Below are 24,362 nucleotides of genomic sequence, written 5' to 3' on the forward strand. Positions count from 1 at the left end.
CAGAAATGTGGCACGTTGATAAGGTAGGTTCGCCATCCCTGACCATTATTTATTATTATACCTCTAAAACTGCTCTGAAACAGTTAATGAAATCAGGCGTTACTTTGCATAGTTTAAATTTAGTTTGTTATTATTTTTAGCAATATTCCGCGAAATAAACTTCCACCTTTAAGTAAATGAGTGAGTGTACGCATACGCATAGGAGTGACTTAACGGACGTTGTTCGTAGAGTCCACATCCTGAGGATGCTCTGGTGTTGGGGCGAAACGCGCGTCGAGGTTTTCAACCTGCATGGTGGTGAGGGGCCTTGCACGGATTTGCCAACATTATTGCTTGTGTGGTGGTGGTGTTTGCAGGTTCTTGCATGCGAGTGTACGCATAGGCAGTGTGGGTGCTGTACGCATGCCTATGCGTACACTCACTCATTTACTTAAAGGTGGAAGTTTATTTCGCGGAATATTGCTAAAAATAATAACAAACTTTTTATGCTCTGAAACATCGCTACCGTTCGCAAATCGAGTCTTTACACAGATTTTGTGTTACATATTCTCGTATTAAATTGAACAACTATTCCAATGGAAATCCGCAGTATTAGCGCCTCGCTAGCGGTTACAGATAGTTTCAGTCGAGACCTAGTTCTGAACTTATACGTAGAAATCATAGACAATAATGATCTACCCGACTGTGAAAGTTACTTTTATTTTAGTGAATGTTTTTGCAAAGTAATTTTTGTAAAACAGAGGGCTTTCCGAAATAGGAATGAGAGCTGCCGTTCGATATGTGTGGGATATGCGTGGAGGCCGCAAAAGAAGATCTTCCGACCGAGCGAGATGTGCTCGGTCAGGCCGAAAGTATATCCGTACCAAATTACAGAAAAATCGGTTCAGTGGTTTTGGCGTGAAGAGGTAGATAGACACACTTTCACATTTATAATATTAGTATGGAAATCTGATTACATCATAATAATTCCTGCATTTATTCCTAGAATTTAAAGAGAGATTTTCAAATATTCATAGGAAATATTCAACTAAGTAGCAGTGTTTGCGATGCGAATCATTATGTGAGTGTAACAATTGAAAATTCCGAGTTCGGGCGCTTGTTACTGCGGGCAAGTTACAGACTCAGTGTTTATATGAAGTAATGAAGCGAACACACTGGGTTCCATTCGTAGTTTTTAGTTCATTTGTCTACTTTCCGTTCGGATGCCGGATTAATATACCATTATTAGTGTAAAAGTTTGTCCGGATAAAACTTTGTTACTCTTTAGCCGCGTACTGACCAAGCAAGCAGCCTCGCGAGGTGAATCTCCGGTTGGTCAAGACGTGCCTCGCCCGAGGCAAACGCACGCGCTGCCTTGCCCAAGCATGCCGTGTTCCGAGCCGAGCGTTGTCGGTTTTTGTCGATGCTCAAAGGCGCATCGGTACGTCTAAGTTTGCCGCGCTCACTCAAGATTGTAGTGTTTTGCCTCGCTTTTTCGTTGCGTATTAGTTGTGTTTCAAGTTAAAATAAGCGTCGATGCTGGCTCGTGCAAGGCAGCCTCGAATTAGAAAACTTACAGACCGAGGCCGCCTCTCGCGGCTTGCATACTGTGGCAAATGTCTGAGGCTGCCTCGCGAGGCTGCTCGCTTGGTCAGTACGCGGCTTTTTATGTAATGCCTAAACAATTTTGAATGTGGTTAGTTAGTTTAATTCTTAATTTTCTTGAAAACATTTTTCTAGTCTACACAAATATTATATTATAAATAAATAAATTATAATATTACATGTTAGTTCAATAAGGTCTTCAAATTTCCTTAGCAATAATTGTGATAAACTTTTCTTTATGCATAGGTACTAAATGTGCTCACTGCCCATTTCTTTTGTACAATGACATAAATCATGGGAAAGATCTCATAATTACCATTTCTTACTTCAAGCATTTTAAGAATCTCACACAGGTAGTGGCTTCTGAATGAAAATTACTCGTATAAAAATAAACCGAAGATAGACATCGAATTCTATTTTGTTTATTTTCCCTTAGTATAAAGTATAAACGATATTATGAAACCATAACATTTCTCCATTGGACACATTCGAGTAAGATTGAATACACAGTTTTAATAAATTCGAAAAGCTCTAGAAAGCTTTAAGCTGTGAAAAACTCGAAGTAGAAATCTCAGCAAAAGTTGTTCATAAAAGCTCACAAATCGCGCAATAAACCTCGAAGTTTGTAAGCTCCGGGCAAGCTTTTGGATACATGATATCAGACCGGAATCGGGCTGCCCTAGATTTCGGATTCTAAAGTCATTTCAAGAATACTGTATTAGATTTTCATTCCACTAGTAAAAAGATTAATTGTTTTAAACGTCCATAATATTTTGTGTTTATATGTTGACAGAAGTCGATTAGTAGCAAATTATGAGCGGCTGGCATTCATTGTGCTCACTAATTGGGGTCAATTACCGAGTACAGTAAAAAGCGATTGAGTACGAACTAATGACAGGGCACGTGGTGCCGCGGGTAAACACAAACAACCTCCTCAGTCCTCCCTCAGTGTCGGGCGGGAGCTCGGAGAGGGCGGACGTGTCGGCGCCGCGCGGAAGTTGGTCGCGTGTGTTGTGTTGTGACGATGGTGCGGTGTAGGCGCGGGCTGCGGCCGGCGTGTGTGATGGTCCTATGGCTGCTTACCTGCGTTAACGGTAAGCGAGTTACGATAGCCATCCTGTGGAATGGTGAAGGTGCAGATTACCGTGACAGGACGTTGAGTGTAATTGCTGCGATCAATGTGGAATTGTGGACTAAATAAGTTAACGAGTGAATTTCGACACAAATTTGTAGGTAGTTGATGCCGTACTCGTAAGTGTGTGAAAAAGTTAACAGTGCAGTGCGGAGATAAATGACTAAAAGGGATAAGTTGACAGTTACTGCTACACAGCTGTAACCCAGTGATAGAGTTCAAACTAATCGAGGCATAAAACTTTATACTTACACAATGTAAATTTGTATGAATTTCACCTCATATTTTTGATACCACAGAAGCGTGAAAAACTCAATTCCGATGAATTTTCCGCGCGGCACAACATGCCATTTTATTTCAATACAATTTCTGTATTTTCACATATGACAATATTTTTATTAAAATTGTTTCTATATTATACTTACCATTGGTTTGTTAAATGTCCCTGCGAGTAGCATTTTTATTTACCGTAAAAACTAAATCCAAGAATTCCTTGAAAAGTAGACGTGTTAAAGTAGTTCCGTCGTATGGAACAGTAACTAACATACAGATAAACAAACCGATTGCAATAGCAAACGAAAGTACTCGTATTTGACTCTTCTCACTGAGAGAACATATTAGTAGGCACTTCATAGTTCAAGGTTGTGTCGTGGTGATGCGAAAACACGAGAGACTATGGGCCAGGCTACAACACTGCCTTGCGGTGTCGCATCGCAAAAACAACATCGCACAGAAATGCGATGCGATGTCGCAACGCAAAAATTTCATGTAGTAAATTTTCACGATGCGTTCTAAGGCGTCGTGGATTTATACGATGCGAAGCCGCAACGCAATTTTATTGCCTGGGCCCTATACTACACTAGCGGCCCGGTACGTGCTAAGTATTTTTTATTTTATTTTTTAATATAGATACTATACATTAGAAATGTTATACAAAGTGACATACAAATTATAGAACTAGCTCGTACTGTCAACACTGAAAAAAGTTTCAATTTGACAGCAAAATCCCCATTAGTTAATTGAATTCATTAGTTACAAAAAATGTGATACAATTTGAAGCACTGCTCGACTGATTTTGTGCAAACTTCACATAAAGCATCTACTTAATAGTTCCAACAAAGCCGAAACACTGAGTTTGAATGGGTGAGTCCGTCCTTGTGAGTTATATATATAATTACAACGAAAAGGGGCATTAATTTTTATACATAGAGATAAATATTATAATATTCTTATTACCTCGATGAAACTTGGGTAAGATTAGGTTAGTTCTTAGTCTAATATTATGCTGGCAGTTATCCGAGTCCCGCTCTCAAGCCTTTAGGGAGAGGGTAGTAAATTATATAATATTATATATAAAATCATAGAATTTTATAATATTATAATAGAAGAGTTTTATAATCGGCTCCTAAAAGAGGAGGTTCTATGCTCGGCTCTAATTTTTAGGGTTCCGTACCCAAAGGGTAAAAACCGTACCCTATTACTAAGACTTCGCTGTCTGTCCGTCCATCCATCTGTCTGTCTCTAGGCTGTAACTCAAGAACGGTAATAGCTAGAGAGTTGAAATTTTTACAGATAGTGAAATGTGTATATCTGTTGCTGCTGTAAAAACAAATACTAAAAACAAAAAAAAAAATCAATACTTAAAAGGGGATCCCATAAAACAAACGTGATTTTTTTTTGTCTTTTTTGCTCTATATCAATTATCAATAATGGCAACAGATAGTTCTTGATTTTTTCTCGAAATCCTTAGTTATATGTGTACTTCAATATTTAATAATAATATTAAAATAAAATAAAAAATTAAGGGGGCTTTCATACAAAAAAAAAACATAGTTTTGGCATATTTTTGCTCTATAATAGAACGTGTACTATTATTATATTCATAATAATAGTGCACGTTCTATCTGCTGTCTCAATCCAATCTCTCTCCGTAGGGCTGCTAGAAGAGATTTCTATTAGAAATAAGCAGATCCTTTGTTTCGTTTTGCTGTGTATATTGTCTTATTGTAATTGTTTCTTGTGCACATTAAATTGTTAAATAAAAAAAAATATAATGCTATGGAAACCTTCGTGTGCGTGTACTCGCACTTGGCCGATTTTTATAGATACTGATAATAATATATTATTATGTTCTCGTGATCAACTGAAATAATTTACTGTTGAACATAACAATACTTTAGTCAATTTGGCTATCACACAAACTAAGTTTTCTCTTTATTCCACTAAAAGATAGATAAAATACAATGGTAGATAAATGACTATTGACTGACGAGGCATTGTTGCGAGTCTTTTATCCACGTCTAATGAAAACAAACTGACATTATTGTATTCAAAGTGGTTTCTATTTAATTTCCAAACGTTTGTTAATGAATTTTCATTGACACAGATTATCTGTTTGATTCTTTTAAATCTTCTAGCTAAGGGGTTAAAGTTTATTATGGGGTAAATCAAAATTAATTATAGTTGGAAATATAATAAGTTTTCTGGAACTTTGTCCAAGCAGAAACTCCTTTATTACGCAAAACATTACTGTATTATATTTTTTACACTAAACATCCTTTGTAATATAAGTCCTTCCCCAGGATTCTAAGGCCGGTATAAATAGTCAGTACTTAAGATGCGACCCGGTCTCAAGACCCGGTTCGGCTCTATGATTGGTCCAAATTTTGACAGCCAACCAATCACACAGCCTGAACCGTATCTTGAGACCGAGATGCATCTTGAGTACTGACTATTTATACCGGCCTAAATGTCACATAAGCAGGGACGTAGCTACCACTGTATCTGCCGTATCAATTATACGGGACTCGATGCCCAACGTGCATGCAAAAATTAATAAAAACTGTCGTACTTTTACTTTTTTTTTCACAGATGACAAAGTTAAAAAAGCAATTCCTTTGTTACCCGCGAAATGCATTTTTTTTTTTGTAAAAAGTTTCAACTTTCCTAAAGGTTTTCAAAAAAAAAATACGAGGCACGTACGCTTTTTCTCGTGAGTTATCAAAGTACAGATGTTTACCGATTACAAGTGAAAACGTGACAGATAGACAGACAAAAGTTAAAAACTATCAGGCCTTATCCCTGCGGATAAGGCATTTGTTTTGGTAAACATCTATCAATAACCCAGGCCAGCGACTGTACGTAACATTATAGTAATAACGATAATATTATGACATTTGTCCACTGGACAGCATCCAAAGACAAAATACCTAATAAAGACGCGTCCAACAGACCAGAGGTCGGACGGGCTTTTAGCTGATTGCTCCGGTCGATATAGAACGGAAATCATAATATTTCTCTGTCAAACTTCGGGGCTTGTGTGCAAATGTTTGTGGCTTATTTGCTTTCCCCATTGAATATTATATTGTTACGCCTTTTCCACTGACACTGTAACTTTGGCCTACGCCTCCGTGCTCTAGTGGCATAGAGCGCGGCTCTTAACTCGTCGTCGCCGGTTCGATTCTCGCGTTGGAAACATGTTGTTTCCAAGTTTGGTTAGGACAATGCAGGCTGATCACCTGATTGTCTGACAAGTAAGATGATCCATGCGTCGGATGGGCAAGTAAAAAGTCGGTCCTGCGCCTGATCTCTCGCCGGTCGTATCGGTCTTCCGTCCCACTGGGTTATGAGAGTAAAGGAATAGAGAGTGCTCTTGTGTAATGCGCACACACTTGGGCACTATAAAATTACTCCTGTGTAGCTGGCCTGGGTTTCAATGAAACCAACCACCGTCACCGAAAATCAATTCAATATCAATTTCATTCGTAAACCACTTTTTATGCGACTTTTCAAAATTTCTTTTTGCATAAGAATATTGTATATATATATATATTTCATTTTTTGTTAAAAATAATAATACCTGCCTATAGTCACAGAATAGATAATAGTACAAGTTTATAGTGTAGCTTAGAGCAACACGGGATTAAAGTATTAGAAATTTCATATATATACATATATGTATATATATGTATATATATATATATATATATATATATATATATATATATATATATATATATATATATATATATATATATATATATATATATATATATATATATATATATATATATACATATATATATATATATATATATACATATATATATATATATATATATATATATATATATATATATACATATATATATATATATATATATATATATATATATATATATATATATATATATATGTATATATTGTTTGGGACTTAAGTGCTAGTTTCCCGTGACATTTTGTATATCCAATCATAGTGCGCGAAAATGTCGTGATATACGAAACGATACACGTACGCGTCGCCTATTGGCTAATTGTTCCTACCCCCCTATCCTAGAATATTGTAACTTTTGCGCTAGAATACATTTTTTGATACGCTAAGAATATACGTTGTTATTATTTCAAAATTCACCATAGGCCTTAGTAGTTCGAGTTTTTTCGAGCCTGTATATGTAGCTAAACACACGCCGCTACAATATATATATATATATATATATATATATATATATATATATATATATATATATATATATATATATATATATATATATATATATATATATATATATATATATATATATATATATATATATATATATATATATATATATATATATATATATATATATATATATAGGCGCGCCAAGTAAAAACGGGTCAATATGACCCGACGTCATAGTCGTTGTAGTATTTTCGTGACTAACTTTTATCAGTATTTAAATATTGTTTTGCCTTATTTTTTTACGTTTTGAAGAATAATGTCAGTAACTAACAGTCCAGAAAGTATTTTAGAGTTATTAGAAGAGTTAGACTTTGACGATGACGAGTCTCAGGCTGCTTTTTTTTCAGCTTTTGAGCATTGAACTTGAGGACCATGTATCTAGGTAAAAGTGAAAAAATCCTTGGAACTTACAAAAGATATGAAGTGTTTCCATCTAAAAAAGATAAAAAAAACACTTCACACATGCACAGCATGTGCAATTTTTAAATGCTAGGGCATGACATATTGTTTATAACTGTAGTAGTTCTATAACTCTAAATGAGGAAGTAGAAGACTGATTTCTTTTTATTTTCATGTTAGTGAGTTATAGCAAACTCTCCTTAAATTCATCAATATTTTTTTCTTTCATAGGTAAGGAAATTTTGCGAAAATATAAAATTAACGTACACGTTAAATTTTTAAGGTTGATTTTGCATCTGCCGTAAAGAAAGCCAATAACAAAAATATTTATTTTATAACACAGGTTTTTTTTATTCTATGCACAATAATTAAAGTTCCCTTTTTAAATAAATAATAAACAAAATTGTGGTAGCTTACTTAGTTTTATTAAAATTTATCTACAAAGTTCGGGTCAAAATGACCCGACGTCATAGTCCATGTAATTATTTTCACGTCATTGACGCCGGTTAATAAAAAAAGATCAGAATAATCTTTATTGCATTTATGTTGTGTAAATTGGAACTTACAACACAGGTATATATATTATGGGTTACACACATTATTAAAATAGCTTGCAATATTATTATTATTATTTACTTCCTTTTTCATAACTTGTTGTTTAAACGAATAATATTATTACACTAATTGTACACCTACTAAGTTTAATTTTCCTTTCATTACCATTAAAAGTGGTCGCGTATGACATTATGGTCGCGTGTTTATAAGGCCGCCTTTGCCCAAATTTATTTATTGAGTTTAGTTTTAAGTAAATGTTAGTACCTACTTTTATTGCTAATTGATAAATAATATCCTACTTTCACCTTTATATTCGACCACAATTTTTGTTTTTCAAATTGTATACTTTGTTCAAATGCGCTTGGTGTTGGAGGGTCTATTTAATGAGGAAAGCTTTAGGCTATAATGTGATATCGCACTGTGACTAATAGCAGCAAAGAATTACAGAAAAATGTCTATGTTTGTTATTATGTGTTAACGCGGACGAAGTCACGGGCACCAGCTTGTTCTCATATAATATTATAAAGCTAAACAGGTGTTAATATAATGATACTTCGTGACAAATGGCCAATAATAGCCACTTACGAGCCACACGAAATATGATAAATCATTTTCATAATGACCTGTAATTTTGTTTTTTGTTTCGAAAGTAAAATATTTTGTTTTAAGGTAAACGACCCCAATCGTTAACATCATTTTAGAAAATATTTTAACAGGCATTATTTGTATGGACCTAGGTCTATTAGTACAGAACAAAGAGTCAATGCAAAAAGTAAGTCAGGCAACTTACATTTTTTCTCGTAAAAATAACGGATAGACAAATAAAGAGAATATAAATACACACACTAGATTATAATCTAAAACATTGAAACACGAAGCAAAAAACAATAAATCCGAAATGAAAACATACTCTGAAATTATAAACGGATTTTGTAACGTATAAATAAGTAAATCTGTAATATTCCAGCCGACTATCATGTTGAGACTCGCTGAGCCCTGTGCTATCGAGTGAAAAGGATTAAGACTTCAAAACAAAATGAAAGCAGACATGCTGTCGTTATTTTCAACAGTTATAATTATATTTTGGACATCCATACTAATATTATAAATGCGAAAGTGTGTCTGTCTGTCTGTCTGTATGTTACCTCATGCGAAAGTGTGTCTGTCTGTCTGTTACCTCTTCACGCTCGAACCTCTGAACCGATTTTGCTGAACGTTGGCATGGAGATACTTTGAATCCCGAGAAAGGACATAAAATAGTTTTTATCCCGGAAAAATGTACGGTTCCCGCGCGATAAACGAATTTTGGCGCAACGGAGTTGCGGGCGTCATCTAGTTTATTATATATCATCAGAATTGAAAATTATAAGACATAGGTATTTATACTAATATTATAAATACTATCTTTTTTATGAAATACGGGGACAAATTTATTAAGCAAGCAATATATATAGCAATTTATTTTTCTCCTCGACTGTACGTACGTTTTGTTTCGTGTTAATAGTGCAATAAATATGAGCTCGCACAGAAATGATGTTTGTGTCCAGCGTCCGGCGTCCGGCTTCCGGCACGTAACGTTTCTGTTACAGCTTGTCATAATCCATGCAGTACAATAAAATGTGAAAAGTAAATGCCATGCAAATCCGCACATATACTGAGATTAATAATGTTTTTGTCCTACGATAAAATGTAAGATGGCTTTTTATTAATTTAACTTTTAATTTCGATGATTTCTTAGCTGTTTTTTGTTATAGTTCAATACGAAATTGCAATTAACTGGTTCCTTTGATGATTTTGTAGAAGTTGGCAACCAAATTAAATTTAATATATCAATTATAGTGTCACAGAATGGTGTTGGACGTTTTCAAAAATGCCTATCATTTTTTGGCTTTGCAAGTGGAAAATAATGAATTTAAAAAGGTAAAAGAAAGAATGAAAATCATAATCGACTTCTAGCGTATTCCTAAATCCTAATGAGCCGGGACACATAAACTCGATACGACGTCGTGTCGCACCACGTTTCACGATGCGACGTTGCGTCGTGGGAATCTACGACGAACATCGTAACGTGCAACGACATACCTATAATTTATATGCTCGTCGTGGATTCCCACGACACGACGTCGCATCTTGAAACGACGCCGCGTTGTGGTACGACACGACATCGTGTCGTTTTTTGTGTCCCGGCCCTTACGCAGCTACGTCGTCGCTCTACGATCGTGTAGAGGTGCAGCTACAGCGTAGCGCTACGGGATTGTAGCTGTGCTACGCATTTTACTTCGCTACGATGATGTAGCCGCTCTACGTACAGCGTAGCGCTACGAATTCGTAGCTGTGCTACGAATTTGTAGCTTTGCTACGACTGTCGTGTGCTCTGCGGACTACGACGCGACCGGCTACGGCGCGGCGTAGCAATGCTACAATACGTTGCAGTATCGATGGTTGTATTGTCAAATGTCCGACTTGTTTATTTCTTGTCTACCTCCCTTTGAGGCACACTAGCAGTCTAGTTAAAAGGTAAGGCGTCGTATAATATTACTTCGTTTCTCATATTCATAAAAGGAAAGGCATACTATTTTAACACAAGATTAATCTTTAAAAGCGAAAATCAATTTTGATTTCTACTTTTATCGTCAACACTTAAAATATTATACTCAGCCTCTTTATAAAAAACTTAGTTTAAAAAAGCAAGGTGCTATCACGTTTCAAGTGGTAAATTTACTATGTCTTACCTATGTAAATATAAAGCACAGTTCGGCTAAGCCACATAAACTTAAACGTTATCTGAGTTGGACCCTCGCCAGCTTCGTCCACGTGCCCTCTCCCTGAATAATGAATGAAGCACACGTTTGCGGTTATATTGAACAGTTTTACGATTTGTATTTTACGACGCGTCTTGGTAACTGCTCATTTTCCTCTTTATGTCGCGGCTTTAAGGAAAAATTTTCCGAATTATATAGGTATATTAAGATGCTTAAAACGTAACACTCATAAATATTCTTTGAATCTTATTACACACACAAAAATATCAATCGGTGCAGCGATTTGTATAGCCATGGTTGTATCCGATCCGATCGCGGATTCTTAGAAATCTATTCTTTACGCGATCCAATTCGACCGCTTGGGAGTTGATAGGTTAATGTCGAGGATGGGGGATCCCACAATCCCAACTATGTGGGTCTCTGATACGAAAAGTGGTAGTGGACCACTACTTGTGGACTACCTGTGGACCACCCTATCCACTAAAAACTCGGCTGCACTCCGTTTTACGCCCTGTGCGAATCGCGCGATCGCGTGAGTTTACGCCACGGCTATTTGTCAACAGCCTTCGCACTGGATTGTTGCTTGCTTGGCATATGACATTACAGTTGCCATCCCGTTATTACAACAATAGCTTTCCTGGGCCTGTAGACAAGTGGCAAAGCGCTAACGCTAACGCTAGCGCTACAAAATGTATGCGATTTGACATAAGTCATCGCTTTGCTAGCGAATACTAATGTCAAATCCATACATTTTGTAGCGCTAGCGTTAGCGTTAGCGTTTTGTCACTTGTCTACGGGAGCCGCCCTCCCAGTGAAAAAAAGTTACAACATTTTCCATGATAAGGATGGGCGTTAATTATACCATACCATATATATGTCGTAGGATGATTTGATAAATCCGTGTTTTCGCGAAATCCCTAGAATTTTCGCGAAAATTCGATTTATCAAATCATCCTACGATGTCGTAGGATGATTTGATAAATCGAATTTTCGCGAAAATTCTAGGGATTTCGCGAAAACACGGATTTATCAAATCATCCTACGACATATATATATATTAATATAGATAACATTCCATTAAATTTTCATAAATAATACCACAAAATTGTTTCAAAACATTAGTGTAATGTGCACGAGACTGAAACACGAAGATAAGGCGTCGGCCACCGGACTTTCGGCCCGATACTCACGTACAAATACTCTGTTTACGTTCAATCCACACAAACAAATGCGAAAGTGTGTCTGTCTGTTCCCTCTTTACGCAAAACCGCTGAACCGACTTTGCTGAATTGCTATGGAGATACTTTAGGTCTCAGGAAAGGACATAGGATACTTTTTATTTCGGTAAAATGTACGGTTATCACGCGATAAACGAAGTTTGGTGAATCTGAGTTTCGGGGATCATTTACGTACTCTAAACGTAAACTTAAGTAATGTATTATGACTCCAGAGCCCCTAGCCAACACGTTTTCTTTATCGCTTTATTTTATAGAATCACCGATCAAAACTGTATGTAATTGACAAAAACAATTGATAACATAAAGTCGACATTCGACTCATGTCGTGTCAATTTCATACATTGTTGTATTGGTTGTATAATAATAACTAGATGCAATGAAAATTATTTGCATTTCATTTTATTTTCTCTTCGGAATTTATGGGTAATTAAGTGTATTAAAACGTAAATTAACTTTAAAAGCAGTTATCTACCATCACTGAGTGTATGAAGAGAAACACTCAACAGCTCTTAATCAAAATTGTTTCGAAAGTTCCAATAAATTCTGTTAAACTAACCAGATTGTTGTATAACGCGGTGGTTTTTCTCAGAAATATTAGCTGAGCGATAATTCCAACTTGGTAAATGAATAATACATTAAAGTTGCTATAGCCCTTTTGCGTTGAAAAGGCACTTTATCTTACGTAAAGTGATTCACGAGAAATTTTGTACCCATGGATCAATACATTTATGACTTGATTCTATTAGTTAAATGAGTAGCAAGCTAGCGAGAATGCTCGCTCACTCACGCATGTACTATTTAAATGTGATTTTAATGTTTTAAAGATATAGCATGATTTTTAGCTGTATGTGTTAAGTTGGCAACAATAGTTACGAAAATTAAACTTCTGTCTACGTGAGAAGCGTTTGCATAACGTAAATTGAAGTTTGATGAAGCCGTAACCAGTTTGAAAGTAGGTTCATAGCCTCACTTCCGACAGTTCTGTATGATGTCAAGAAGGTAAATGCGAAATAAATAGCTTCGGAAGCAGTCGTCTTGGCATTCAACCAATGAAATATTCACCATACATATTCATTGCATTTCAAATTTTAACGTCATTAAAATAAGGGTTGCATTCGTTTGAATATAAAAGGCAGCTCGTTGGAAAATGGATGCAACAGTAATCATGCAAATCAAGTAACATTGTTTTCATAGAAGCAACAAAGGATTGGAGCGTGTCAGATGTATCGATATGCAAACCTTTGTGTTTTGCAAACGTGTATCTTTTAAGGCGACTGCATAGGTGCAGTATTCGGACATTTGAATGCATAAAATCGGTAGAAAATACATTAAGGCTCTCCCCCTACGGAGATACCGTATTTTACCGTTTTTAGAGTATTATTAACTCATAATTTGAAAGCTACAAAATTATAATAAAAATACAGCAATAATCTTCAGCACATGAACATTCCTTTCTCTGTGTTTAATTTCCTAATTGTGTTTATTATACTTATGATATCAGCTTCCAAAGAAATACTAATTTATTTAAATTTAAGCATACATTTAGCATCTCTCTAGTATTTACAAATTACGTTTATTTGAAACACACGCCAATAGATCGACAATTTCATTAGCTATATTATATTTGTCGCTTAAATTTTTTTTAGGTCAATTTTGAACTAAGATAAGTAAAAACATAGGATTTTAGTGCGATCTCGGCAACGCGGAAAATGTATGGTCAAGGTCGTCAATGTCGTTTGCTCAGGGGATGGCCTTAGCTGACGCAACAGGTTCTCGTACAGAAAACGTGTGTATGCGGCTAGTCTAACACCACAATAGAGAAACAATACGTCAAGCATGGCTCGAATTATGTTAAACATCACTTAATATGTATATTTGTCATACTACCGTATTCAAAAATTTATTGATATCTCGTCATATTATTGTGATCATATATCTTTGTATTACAATAGTAAAAATGTTATGTAACAAGCAATGATGAAATACTCAAAACAGATATGTTACTACCGCGCGCGTTGTGAAGATTCAAATACGGCCCAATTAGGCCGTCTGTTGTTTAGTCTGCATCGAGCGCAGTCACGAACGTGCCGCGTCTTGTCTTACCTAAATAAATTGAAAATGACGTCGTGCGCGTTTCGAAAATGTATCAATTATGACTCAAAAAAGAACAAAACACATGGAATCTCTTACCACATGTCTTGATTGCAATAAATACCTCGATTATTTACATTTTCAATAATTTTTTCGAACAATCTGGAAAAAACGAATTTTCGTCATAGCTCAGGCGAAGAAAGAGACAGCGATACGATACGACGTTTAAAAATAGAACTGTCTCTTTTATTACGACGTTTAAAAATAGAACTGTCTCTTTTATGAATAAACATTTGAAATAAACTAAAATAATTGACAAATTTTAAAAGTTGACAAAAATAAAAATAAAAACATTTTTTATATTTATAATGAAGTTGCTAATGGACAATGTAAATGGGAAAATGTAAAACTGTTTTCCCACTTGTAAGTATGTATTTGAAAATGAATCAAAACCACATAAATACTACATTTTTGCACTGAACATTATAATAAAACTACTCAGAATACAATAAATTAGTACATAATAAATTGAATATCTAGTTATTAAGAATCTTTTTTTTAAGAAACTTTGTAGATTTTAATCTTTGCAGAAGTGAAAAACGCGCATTTTTTTCAAAACTGACATTTATTTGATTCTGACATGACACTTGATACTTGAAAGGGCTGTGTTGCTCGTAAGATAATGTTGTAATTATCTTAGATTCTATTTGTGTAAAAAAACATAAAGGTTGCCATTTCAGAGATGTTTGGAATTTTAGCTAGATTGAGAAGGTGGGAAAATAGTTCCCCGTGCCCGATTAATGGCTTAATTTGGAAAAAAACAATATAATTGACTTGACTTTATATCAGACGAAGGAAGGTTAAAGGTGTTAAGAAAAAAATAAATTGATCCGATTTATTTATGTTTAGCCTCATAAAACCTTTGAATTTACGGCTAATTTTAAGCTAACTCGGTCCTCACAAAATCCACTAAATAATTCAAGTTCAAAACAGCATTCATTAGCTTTATTGTTTAAAATAAATTATTCGAAAGCTTAATATTCGTATGAACGGACTCATTAAGACTGAACACAAAGACAATAATTATTAATATTGCAATCAACAATGAAGATAACTGCTCGAATAATATTATAGTAACGACTTGTAATTATCAATGCACAATATTATTTTGTTGAAACAATTTGATTGCGAATATAATATTTAAACAGAATTGAGTAAATAGACTTTAGTGCTTTCATTAATTACATTATTATCATAACGCTTCCGTGGTCTAGTGGTATAGAGCGCGGCTCTTGACTCGTGAGGTCGTGGGTTCGATTCCCGCGTTGGAACATGTTATTTCCAAGTTTGGTTAGGACAATGCAGACTGATCACCTGATTGTCTGATAAGTAAGATTATCCATGCGTCGGATGGGCATGTAAAAAGTCGGTCCTGCGCCTGATCTCTCGCCGGTCGTGTCGGTCTTCCGTATCACTGGGTTATGAGAGTAAAGGAATAGAGAGTGCTCTTGTGTACTGCGCACACACTTGGGCACTACAAAAGTACTCCTGCGTAGCTGGCCTGGATTCAATGAAACCGGCCACCGTCACCGAAACCGGTGTTAACCGGTTATTATATTATATTATCATAAATTATAATGTTTTATTATTTCATAGTTATATATTTGAAACCCTGGCTAAAATCATGACTGAGATAATTCACAATTAATTTCGCCACTAAAATGTTCATTTTAGAGCTAAAGAGGGCGAATGAAGCAAAAAATCAAACATCGTCTTACTCTCTTCACAATCACGCCCGTCTTTCATGTGCCAGGTGAAAAAGGATAACGGATCATCGCAAAAAAAACGGAAATATAATGTGGTATATAATATGTTTAAAAAATTAAACAATTCGGGACTTATATAAAAATTTATTATAAAATCGATAGTTTCATTTTTATAATGCTACCTATTTTTCTATTGTTTCAGAATTCGATGCCCTTAAAATAGTGAAGCTAATAGTGCCAGACGTGATACAATATGGTGCGCAGGACACAGCGCTTTTGGACTGTGATTACACGTACGGGAACGATACCCAGGGGATGGTGCTAAAGTGGTTCTTTCAGAGTAGGATGCGGCCAGTGTACCAGTGGATCGCCGGTCACATGCCACAAGCTATCAACGTGCTGCGCGGACGAGTGGACCTGACGTACCGCGCTTCCGAAGACCCATTCAAGATGTACCGCGCGATAAAGATCGTGAAGATGAGCACCGAACTCTCCGGGGAGTACACTTGTGTGATCTCGACCTTCATGGCCGAGGACGATGCTACCAAGAGGATGGTCGTGTTCGGTATGTCAGCTATTTATGTATGTACCATCGAGGAAATTGATTCCTAGACAGTTGACAGACCAACGTCATTTGGTCGGAACAAAAAAAAACAAAAAAAAAGAAAGGTCAATTCAATGTTAATTGTGATCTTTCTGGCTGGGTTTGACCTAACGCGACCAAACTACGTAGGTCCCCCATCTGCCTATCAGCGTTGGTCGGCGCATCGACGCAAATTCGCGCGGATGCGCGCGCCTTTATGAATTATCAGAAGTAATAAAGTGCGTTAATGCTTTGGAGTTAAGGTTGAATTTGTTATGTTCAGTTTTAATAATTCGCTTCGATGCGCTTCGACTCTGCGCTATTATAAATTGACCCTAAAACAATTATAAATAGCACTTTTGGGTTAAAATTATTGTAAGCAACTGCAGGTTGGTTAAAAGCAACCGGTCGCATCATTGATCGATTTCACAATTTGGTGATAATGTCACATTGTTTAAACGCAATTGAAGACGTGAGTGGAAGAACCAGATAACTAACATTTTGTGACATACGGACATTTACTAATTTTTTCTTATATAATTTGGACAAACCTCATAACTTCTACTCCGTCACCTGGCTAACATATCTGGCTACACATAACAGCAGTTTTTTTTTTGTTTCAAATATATTTTTCGGCTCTAAAGCTGATTATGCGAAAAACGGCAACTTTTTGCTGTTAGTCATAGTGTTCTTCCGCTTACGTCTTCAATTGCTGATTAAAATCTGGTGGAATTTGTAGCGCCGGAGACGAGTTTCCGTCTGATCCAGAACAAGAGTGACGACGACACCGTCAACGTGATCTGCGCGGCCGACGGCGCCTTCCCCGCGCCCATCCTCACACTTTCCACGCCCGAAAGGTGTGTATACTGAATAAACATTAAGAGTAAAAAATAGAGCCATTTTGTCGATAAAATACCATAGTTAATAACATAATATAATATACTTATAATAAAAACTTTGGATGAACTGTTTTGTGTGAAACTATTTTGTGTTTCGGTTATTTTTCAATTTTATGCGTATAATAATGAAGTTGCTTTATTTGTATGTCTGTAAATTCTAGAATGTCATATAATTTTTATATAAGACTTGTCTTTTGTCATATTTATTGATTTTATATTCAGTTGAATTTACTGACAATTACTGACGAATGCAATAATTCCGTTGCGCAAAAGTTGATTTATTGTGCGAGTAACGTACATTTTTCCGGGATTAAAAGTTTGTCCTTTCCTGGGACATAAAATATCTCCATGCCAACAGCAAGATTTCAGTGGTTTCAGTTCAGTGGTTCGGGCGGGAAGAGGTAACAGACAGACAGACAGACTGACAGATACTTTCGAATGTATAATATTGGTATGGATAAGAAAGTGATTGATTGTTTAATTTTAATTACAATATTGATCACAATTTGTCGAATTATTATATTTTAAGCCTAAGTTCCTAAATAAAGTTGATTTTTGAGTATAATAATACCACTTTGTTACTAATACCCTTGTTTTGTTCCCTACCCTCCCCAATTCCCTTCCCATCCCTACCCTCCCCTATTACCCTATTCCCTCTTAAAAGGCCGGCAACGCACCTGCAGCTCTTCTGATGCTGCGAGTGTCCATGGGCGACGGAAGTTGCTTTCCATCAGGTGACCCATTTGCTCGTTTGCCCCCTTATTTCATAAAAAAAAATAGAAAATAAGATACTTTTTTGTAATTGGACGTGGTTGTTTTATTGTTAAAATTCATTTGCTTTATGTTAATTAAATATTACAGTGATAAGCATTATTCTAAATTAATCTCCATTTATCAAATTCGACAATACAATATTAGGGTATGTCATACCCACCTCATAGCTGGTATAATAATTTTTCACTCATTCACGCCGGGTTAAGTTATCTGGTACCGACTTTATTAATGAAGATTGAGTACAGAAATAGTTGAGGTTTAGGTTAGGCGAATTCTAAACCTCAACTATTTCTGTATCTCTCTCTCTATCTGAATGGTTTTTACTTTGGAAATGGGGTAATTCTTTTGTAAAAAATTTTTTTTTTTTTTAATGAAATAAGGGGCAAAAATAAACGAGCAAACGGGTCACCTGATGGAAAGCAACTTCCGTCTCCCATGGACACTCGCAGCATCAGAAGAGCTGCAAGTGCGTTGCTGGCCTTTTAAGAGGGAATAGGGTAATAGGGGAGGGTAGGGAAGGGAAGGGAATAGTTGAGGGTAGGGAAGGGAATAGGGTAGGGGTTAGGGGATTGGGCCTCCGGTAAACTCACTCACTCGACGAAACACAGCGCAAGCGCTGTTTCACGCCGGTTTTCTGTGAGAACGTGGTATTTATCCGGTCGAGCCGGCCCATTCGTGCCGAAGCATGGCCCTCCCACGTATAAAACAACAACGAATCTAAAAGGCAGGTAACGAATACTGATATTGTTGCTGTACTCTTATAACTAACTTAGTATCTTAATTTTACGTATACATAATATTTTGTTTGGTACATAAAATATAATGACTCTAATTCTGATGATTCATGACAATATCGTGTACTTTAATATAGATTATTTAGGTTGAGTTGCACCAGAGGCGAGGTTAAAGTTAAAGTTAAGGTTAAAGTTATGGTTATAGTTAAGGCTAAATTTAACTTTAACCTTAACTTTGACCGGAGAAATTGACAGATGACAGCTGGTCCAACAAGGTTATAAATGAACGTGGGCGGGGGCGCTGCTGGTAAAGGAGAACTGTCAAAATGGCGTGTTTGTATGATGACAGCGTTAGTTCCTTTTTTCCCCACGTGCATTTAAAACCTTGTCGAGCTCTATGGTTATGGTTAAATATGGCGTCTTGATGGCGTCCATTTTTAACTTTAACCAAAGATTTGACATTTTGCATTGTAGTTAAAGTTATAGTTAAAGTTAGTTGGTGCAACCCAACCTATATCTATGCTTACGTAGTCGGATTATGGTTAAAAATCTATATTGAACATAACGCTGCGAACCTAGTATTGTGATAACAATTTACAAAGCTATTAGCAATAAAAATTTCGATACGCTCATAAATTTCCTGCCGCGGCGAGTTTACCCGTCCAGGGATTTCTCCCGGTCACACCTGCCAACCGGCCAACAACTTTCTTGATGAAATATTTTTTGCTCGATTTTCCGTGCCCCATTCGGACTTACGTAATCACGTTACTATAACGTAGCTGCTTTGAAATATAGTAAGTTAAACGTCTACGGGCTACATTTTGAGAAGCGTAATCTTTTATTGTTCCAAACATGTGAAGATATCACATGTAAATATTATGGATTTTCTTTACTTTGTTGAAAAGATCAGCTATAAAATACAATTCTAAAATATTATAATATTATAAAGTTTAACTAACAATCTGATAAACAAAAAACAAAGAGCGTCCGTGGCCTAGTGGGGATTCGACCCCGGGTAAAGGCGTGTACCAATGAGACATTTTGAGATCTGAAGTACATAATATTATAACGGACGCTCGTACTGTGAAGGAAAACATCGTAAGGAAACCCGTACGTAGTTGGTCCCAGACGTATTGACTTGCTCATTCCTATGGACTAGGCTAACCATGCCGTATAATAAGTATGCTTGGGCCACCATACGCTCATTCAAAATCTTCCCAGTCAAATCAAATCAGTCCCAGATATTTGAAGAGTGGTTACTTCGCTCTGAAAATACTATATAAATCATCCATAACGGATGCAAACGTCTTGTTTTTTTTAAATACAAACAACCCTGACCTAGCAGAGGCGATGAAGTAGAAAAAGCGAAATGTTTCATAGAAAAATCACGCGAAAATCATAGTTGATTGAATAACTCGAGCGTCACCGGTGACAGGAGAATTCCCTCTAATATCCTCGAACACATTTATTTCTATTTCGTTGGCAGACTCCAGAAATGCCGGTGAATTATAAAACACTCACGTAATACTACGTGAGAATGATTTTTATTTCTATCAGGTCTTAACCAGATAGAACCGTTGGGGATACGTGCAAAATGCAGTTTATTTATAAACGTGTCTTTTGGCTTTTATTGGACTTAAATGACGTGTGCTCACATCGCCGACTGTTGCAAACGAGGAATCAATTTCCATTCCATTCGTAGACTTGGAATAAAAGGCCGCCATTTGGTTAATAGTTATGCTCTCTGATCGCGTGAAATAATAATATATATAGTATCAAACGGGAACAAGAAAATATAAATACTTTAATTTCCCTAGCCAAATTGTTTACGTAAAAAAATCAATTTTGCTAAAATTTAAACTTCTTCTTTTTTCAAACATCCGCCCATCACATAGACACACTCTATCCTAGCCAACTTTTACTCTATGTTAGTAGCATTTTACTGATTGTACACTGTGTTCTAGGCGTTTGGACGACGTTTCACATAGCGCAGAACTAGTCGGTGATCGTTACTCCGCCGTCGCCAAGGTCACACTCAGGGATGAGATCTTGCCATCACCTGCAGAGTTCGTCTGCACCCTGCGGATCCCCTCAGCCAATTACGTCGTGAGGAAAGAGGCGATCTACTACCCGGGTAGGTATGCGTTTCCTCCATCACAAAATCGCCGATCAAAATCTATGGTATTGACATGACAGTCAATCCCTTAATTAGAGTCTAATGTCGAATTAATAACGACGAATAAAGAACGAGCATTCCAACGATTTCCCGTCATGTTGCGAAATTGACGCTTCCGGTGTAAATTGAGCCCTATTATGAATTATTGGAATTTGAATTTTTAAACGACTAAAATTTCTTATCGACAAAAAAATAGTAGGTTCATACTAGCGACGACTTCATATTATTACGAACGCATCAGTCAATTCCATATTATTATTATCTTATTTTAATCAGCGATCCCATAAAACAAGTGATAAGAAAAACGTGTCGAATAATGCCAAATGCTTTGGTGTCTAAAATGCGGCTTTCCCATAAATCGTTTCGTTCCTTTTATTATGAATCTTAGTTTTGTCCACACTGTGCCTTTTTTTGTTCATCAAGGGCATGCGTTATAGCGCAGTAAACATCGCACGTGAGGCATGCCCGCGACGCTATGCTATGACACTTTTCTTTCCAACGCGGGTGGACATTTTGACGCATTCAATTATTGAATATGCTAAACGAAAGTTGAATAAAAAGATGCTGACGAAAATTGAAGATTAAATTGCATAGTGTGGACATAGCTATTGGGATGTATTTGAATTTTTAATGTCATAGTTATCGACCTATTGAGATTAAAATTTTAAAAAATAATACTTATATTGAGATTAAAATTTAAAAAAATAATAGGTTCATTAAATAATTATGCCAAAGTGGACGTTTTGAGCCCCCTGATCCAATTTTTATTAATAGTAGCCATAGTTTCATAATAATAACCCGGGTAGCAGACTATTATAATCATAATTTGTGTTATCAGATAAAGCTTTTGAATGATTTAGACCAACATCATGGAAATAATACAGTGTACAGATCATGCACACTACATGTAAAACCATGAACAACTTAAAAATAATCTCACTTTTAAGATTTCAATTCCAAAATGTCTAATCTAACAAATTTCTTTGTAGCACGAGTCTGAACACGTAATAGATGATAAGAAAATAACAATTTCTCGTAGTATTTCGGACGTTTAAGCTTTTTATCAGGCGACGGTTGTGTGCACACTGCACAGACATCTAGCGGGCGAAGCCCTGAATAATTTCATGCTTCGTTACATCTCTTGTTTGAAGAATACCGTAATAGCGGGTCTAAACGAAAATAAAATCCCTCTCATTATTAAGAAATTCAAAGAATCGAGAAGCTAAAAAACTCATAATCGATGAAGATTGAAGAATGTATTAAAATATTATATCGAAGTTACCAATTTCGATAATAATTACTCTCAAGTTACTGAATAAAGTTTCATTATTTGATATTTAACTGAGGGCACTTTATCTACACAGACTGTACTTTTTATAGAATAACGTAAATTATCAAGTGTCACTGAAAAATATTTAGTGTGGTATTGTTACCACTCGATGGTGTTTTTTTAACCGACTTCCAAAAAGGAGGAGGTTATTTTATCAGTACATAAATTATAATACATACTATCTAGCTGTGCAGTTCACAACAAGTCCTTCAGACACGTATTGTCAATATCCATAGAAAAAGAAATACTGCTAATTTTTATTATCATTAAAATTACCAAGTTTTATAAAAATAGTTATAAAAACATAAAGTAATAAAAAATAATATTCTCAGGTCCAATAAGCACCACGCCCGAGATTGTGACAGCAGTGGACATGCAGCTGGCAGCTGCAGTGGGGTCCTCAGGTGAAATACGATTCTATACGTAACTGTGTCAAAAACTGGTTCCACGAAAAGGCTATCGCGTAAGGGTTGATTCAGACCGCAGCGCGACGCGTAGATGCATTTCTACATTTGTATGGATTCGACAGACTTCAATTGGCTGAGACGTCACGCAAGTCAATTCAATACAAATTAAATATCGTCATGTGCAAGCCGGAATGAATTGATTTGGAAATAAAATCAATGAGTGCTGAAGATATAATTTTATCGCATGTCTTTTTATACACTTTTTACCACTATTATTCATTTCTGTTATCCGACCATATAACTAACTAATTCGCCATCTATTGATACGCCTATTATTAGTACAATGAAAACGTTTATTGACACTTCCATTAGAAGCCATTTTAATTTTTTATTAACAGTTATTTTTGTTACAGGCACATCATTGTGTCTTCTGACGTGGGCACTTCAGTTGATGTTGGCTCAAATATTGTTAGTCTAGAGTACTAATGTAAGTATAAGACCAATTTTAAAATAGTATAAAGATTAAGTAAAGCATTCCTACGCTACAAAAGATTTTTAAGTTATCGCGACGGACAGTTTTTGTTTCTAGTGCTGGTAATTGACAAAGTTATTTATTTTAAACGCAACCATTAACGTAATTTCTAGCATTGACTTGACTATTAAGTCTTATAAAATCATTTTGAAATAACACAGGGATTTTTGTTACAGGTACAGAATAATTTATTATTTACACTGGATGTATTATTTTTAAGATAAATTTAAAGTCACCTATCTTTATGAAATGCAACTTTTATATTATATGCATTGCATACAAAATCTTTGTAAATGTGAAAATGCATTGTTTTTTATTTTTGGCTGTAAGTACTTCACCGACCTAATCTGGTATAATTTAATAAATAATAACTATTTAAATTTTTTAAGATATAAAATAAACTAACATGGAGTGAATAGATATGATTTTGTAGAAAGAAGAATAGGTTACACCGGGTAAGAGCCTGTCCACATATCCACGTCATGACGTCGTCAACGTGGAACGGTGCGGTGACGTGGCACGGTACGTTGACGTGAAATTTACGTTAACGTAACGTAAAATGCACATAGCAAAATAGCAATATTGTACGTCGCCATGCCTTGTAAAACTGCTACATTCTTCACTACTGGTCTAGATGTGGACCGCACAATACGTGAATACGTATTGCTTTTGCTTTTGCTATTGTTAAAAACGGAGAAAGAGAAGAAAAAAGACGTGCATTTTTACGTTACGTTGGGTAAATTTACACGTCACGTCAACGTACCGTGCTACGTTACCGCACCGTTCCACGTTGACGACGTCGTGACGTGGAGATGTGGACAGGTCACAGAGAGATCTTAGATCTGTGATTTTCAACTGAAATTATAAATGTGTGTTCAATTTTACTATAGAAGATATTA

The 24,362-nt window shown here is 35.8% G+C and overlaps 1 protein-coding gene across 1 annotated transcript; it reads left to right on the forward strand.

Annotated features, from left to right (window-relative positions):
- Nucleotides 1-2,549: 2,549 nt before the first annotated feature.
- On the forward strand, nucleotides 2,550-23,672 carry LOC121728982. The gene is made up of 7 exons (XM_042117340.1): nucleotides 2,550-2,678; nucleotides 16,231-16,593; nucleotides 17,351-17,468; nucleotides 20,983-21,152; nucleotides 22,857-22,928; nucleotides 23,345-23,418; nucleotides 23,640-23,672. Exons 1-6 carry the CDS (start codon nucleotides 2,609-2,611, stop codon nucleotides 23,407-23,409), a joined length of 858 nt encoding a protein of 285 aa, XP_041973274.1. The 5' UTR covers nucleotides 2,550-2,608; the 3' UTR covers nucleotides 23,410-23,418; nucleotides 23,640-23,672.
- Nucleotides 23,673-24,362: the final 690 nt, after the last annotated feature.

This window comes from Aricia agestis, chromosome 7, assembly GCF_905147365.1.
Source record: "Aricia agestis chromosome 7, ilAriAges1.1, whole genome shotgun sequence".
In the NCBI taxonomy this organism is placed as follows: domain Eukaryota; kingdom Metazoa; phylum Arthropoda; class Insecta; order Lepidoptera; family Lycaenidae; genus Aricia; species Aricia agestis.

Coding starts and splice junctions, on each gene's coding strand:
- LOC121728982 (XM_042117340.1), top strand. CDS start 2,609: ATGGTGCGGTGTAGGCGCGGGCTGCGGCCGGCGTGTGTGATGGTCCTA. Junction 16,594..17,350: donor CAAGAGGATGGTCGTGTTCG/GTATGTCAGCTA, acceptor TGGAATTTGTAG/CGCCGGAGACGAGTTTCCGT. Junction 21,153..22,856: donor AGAGGCGATCTACTACCCGG/GTAGGTATGCGT, acceptor TAATATTCTCAG/GTCCAATAAGCACCACGCCC.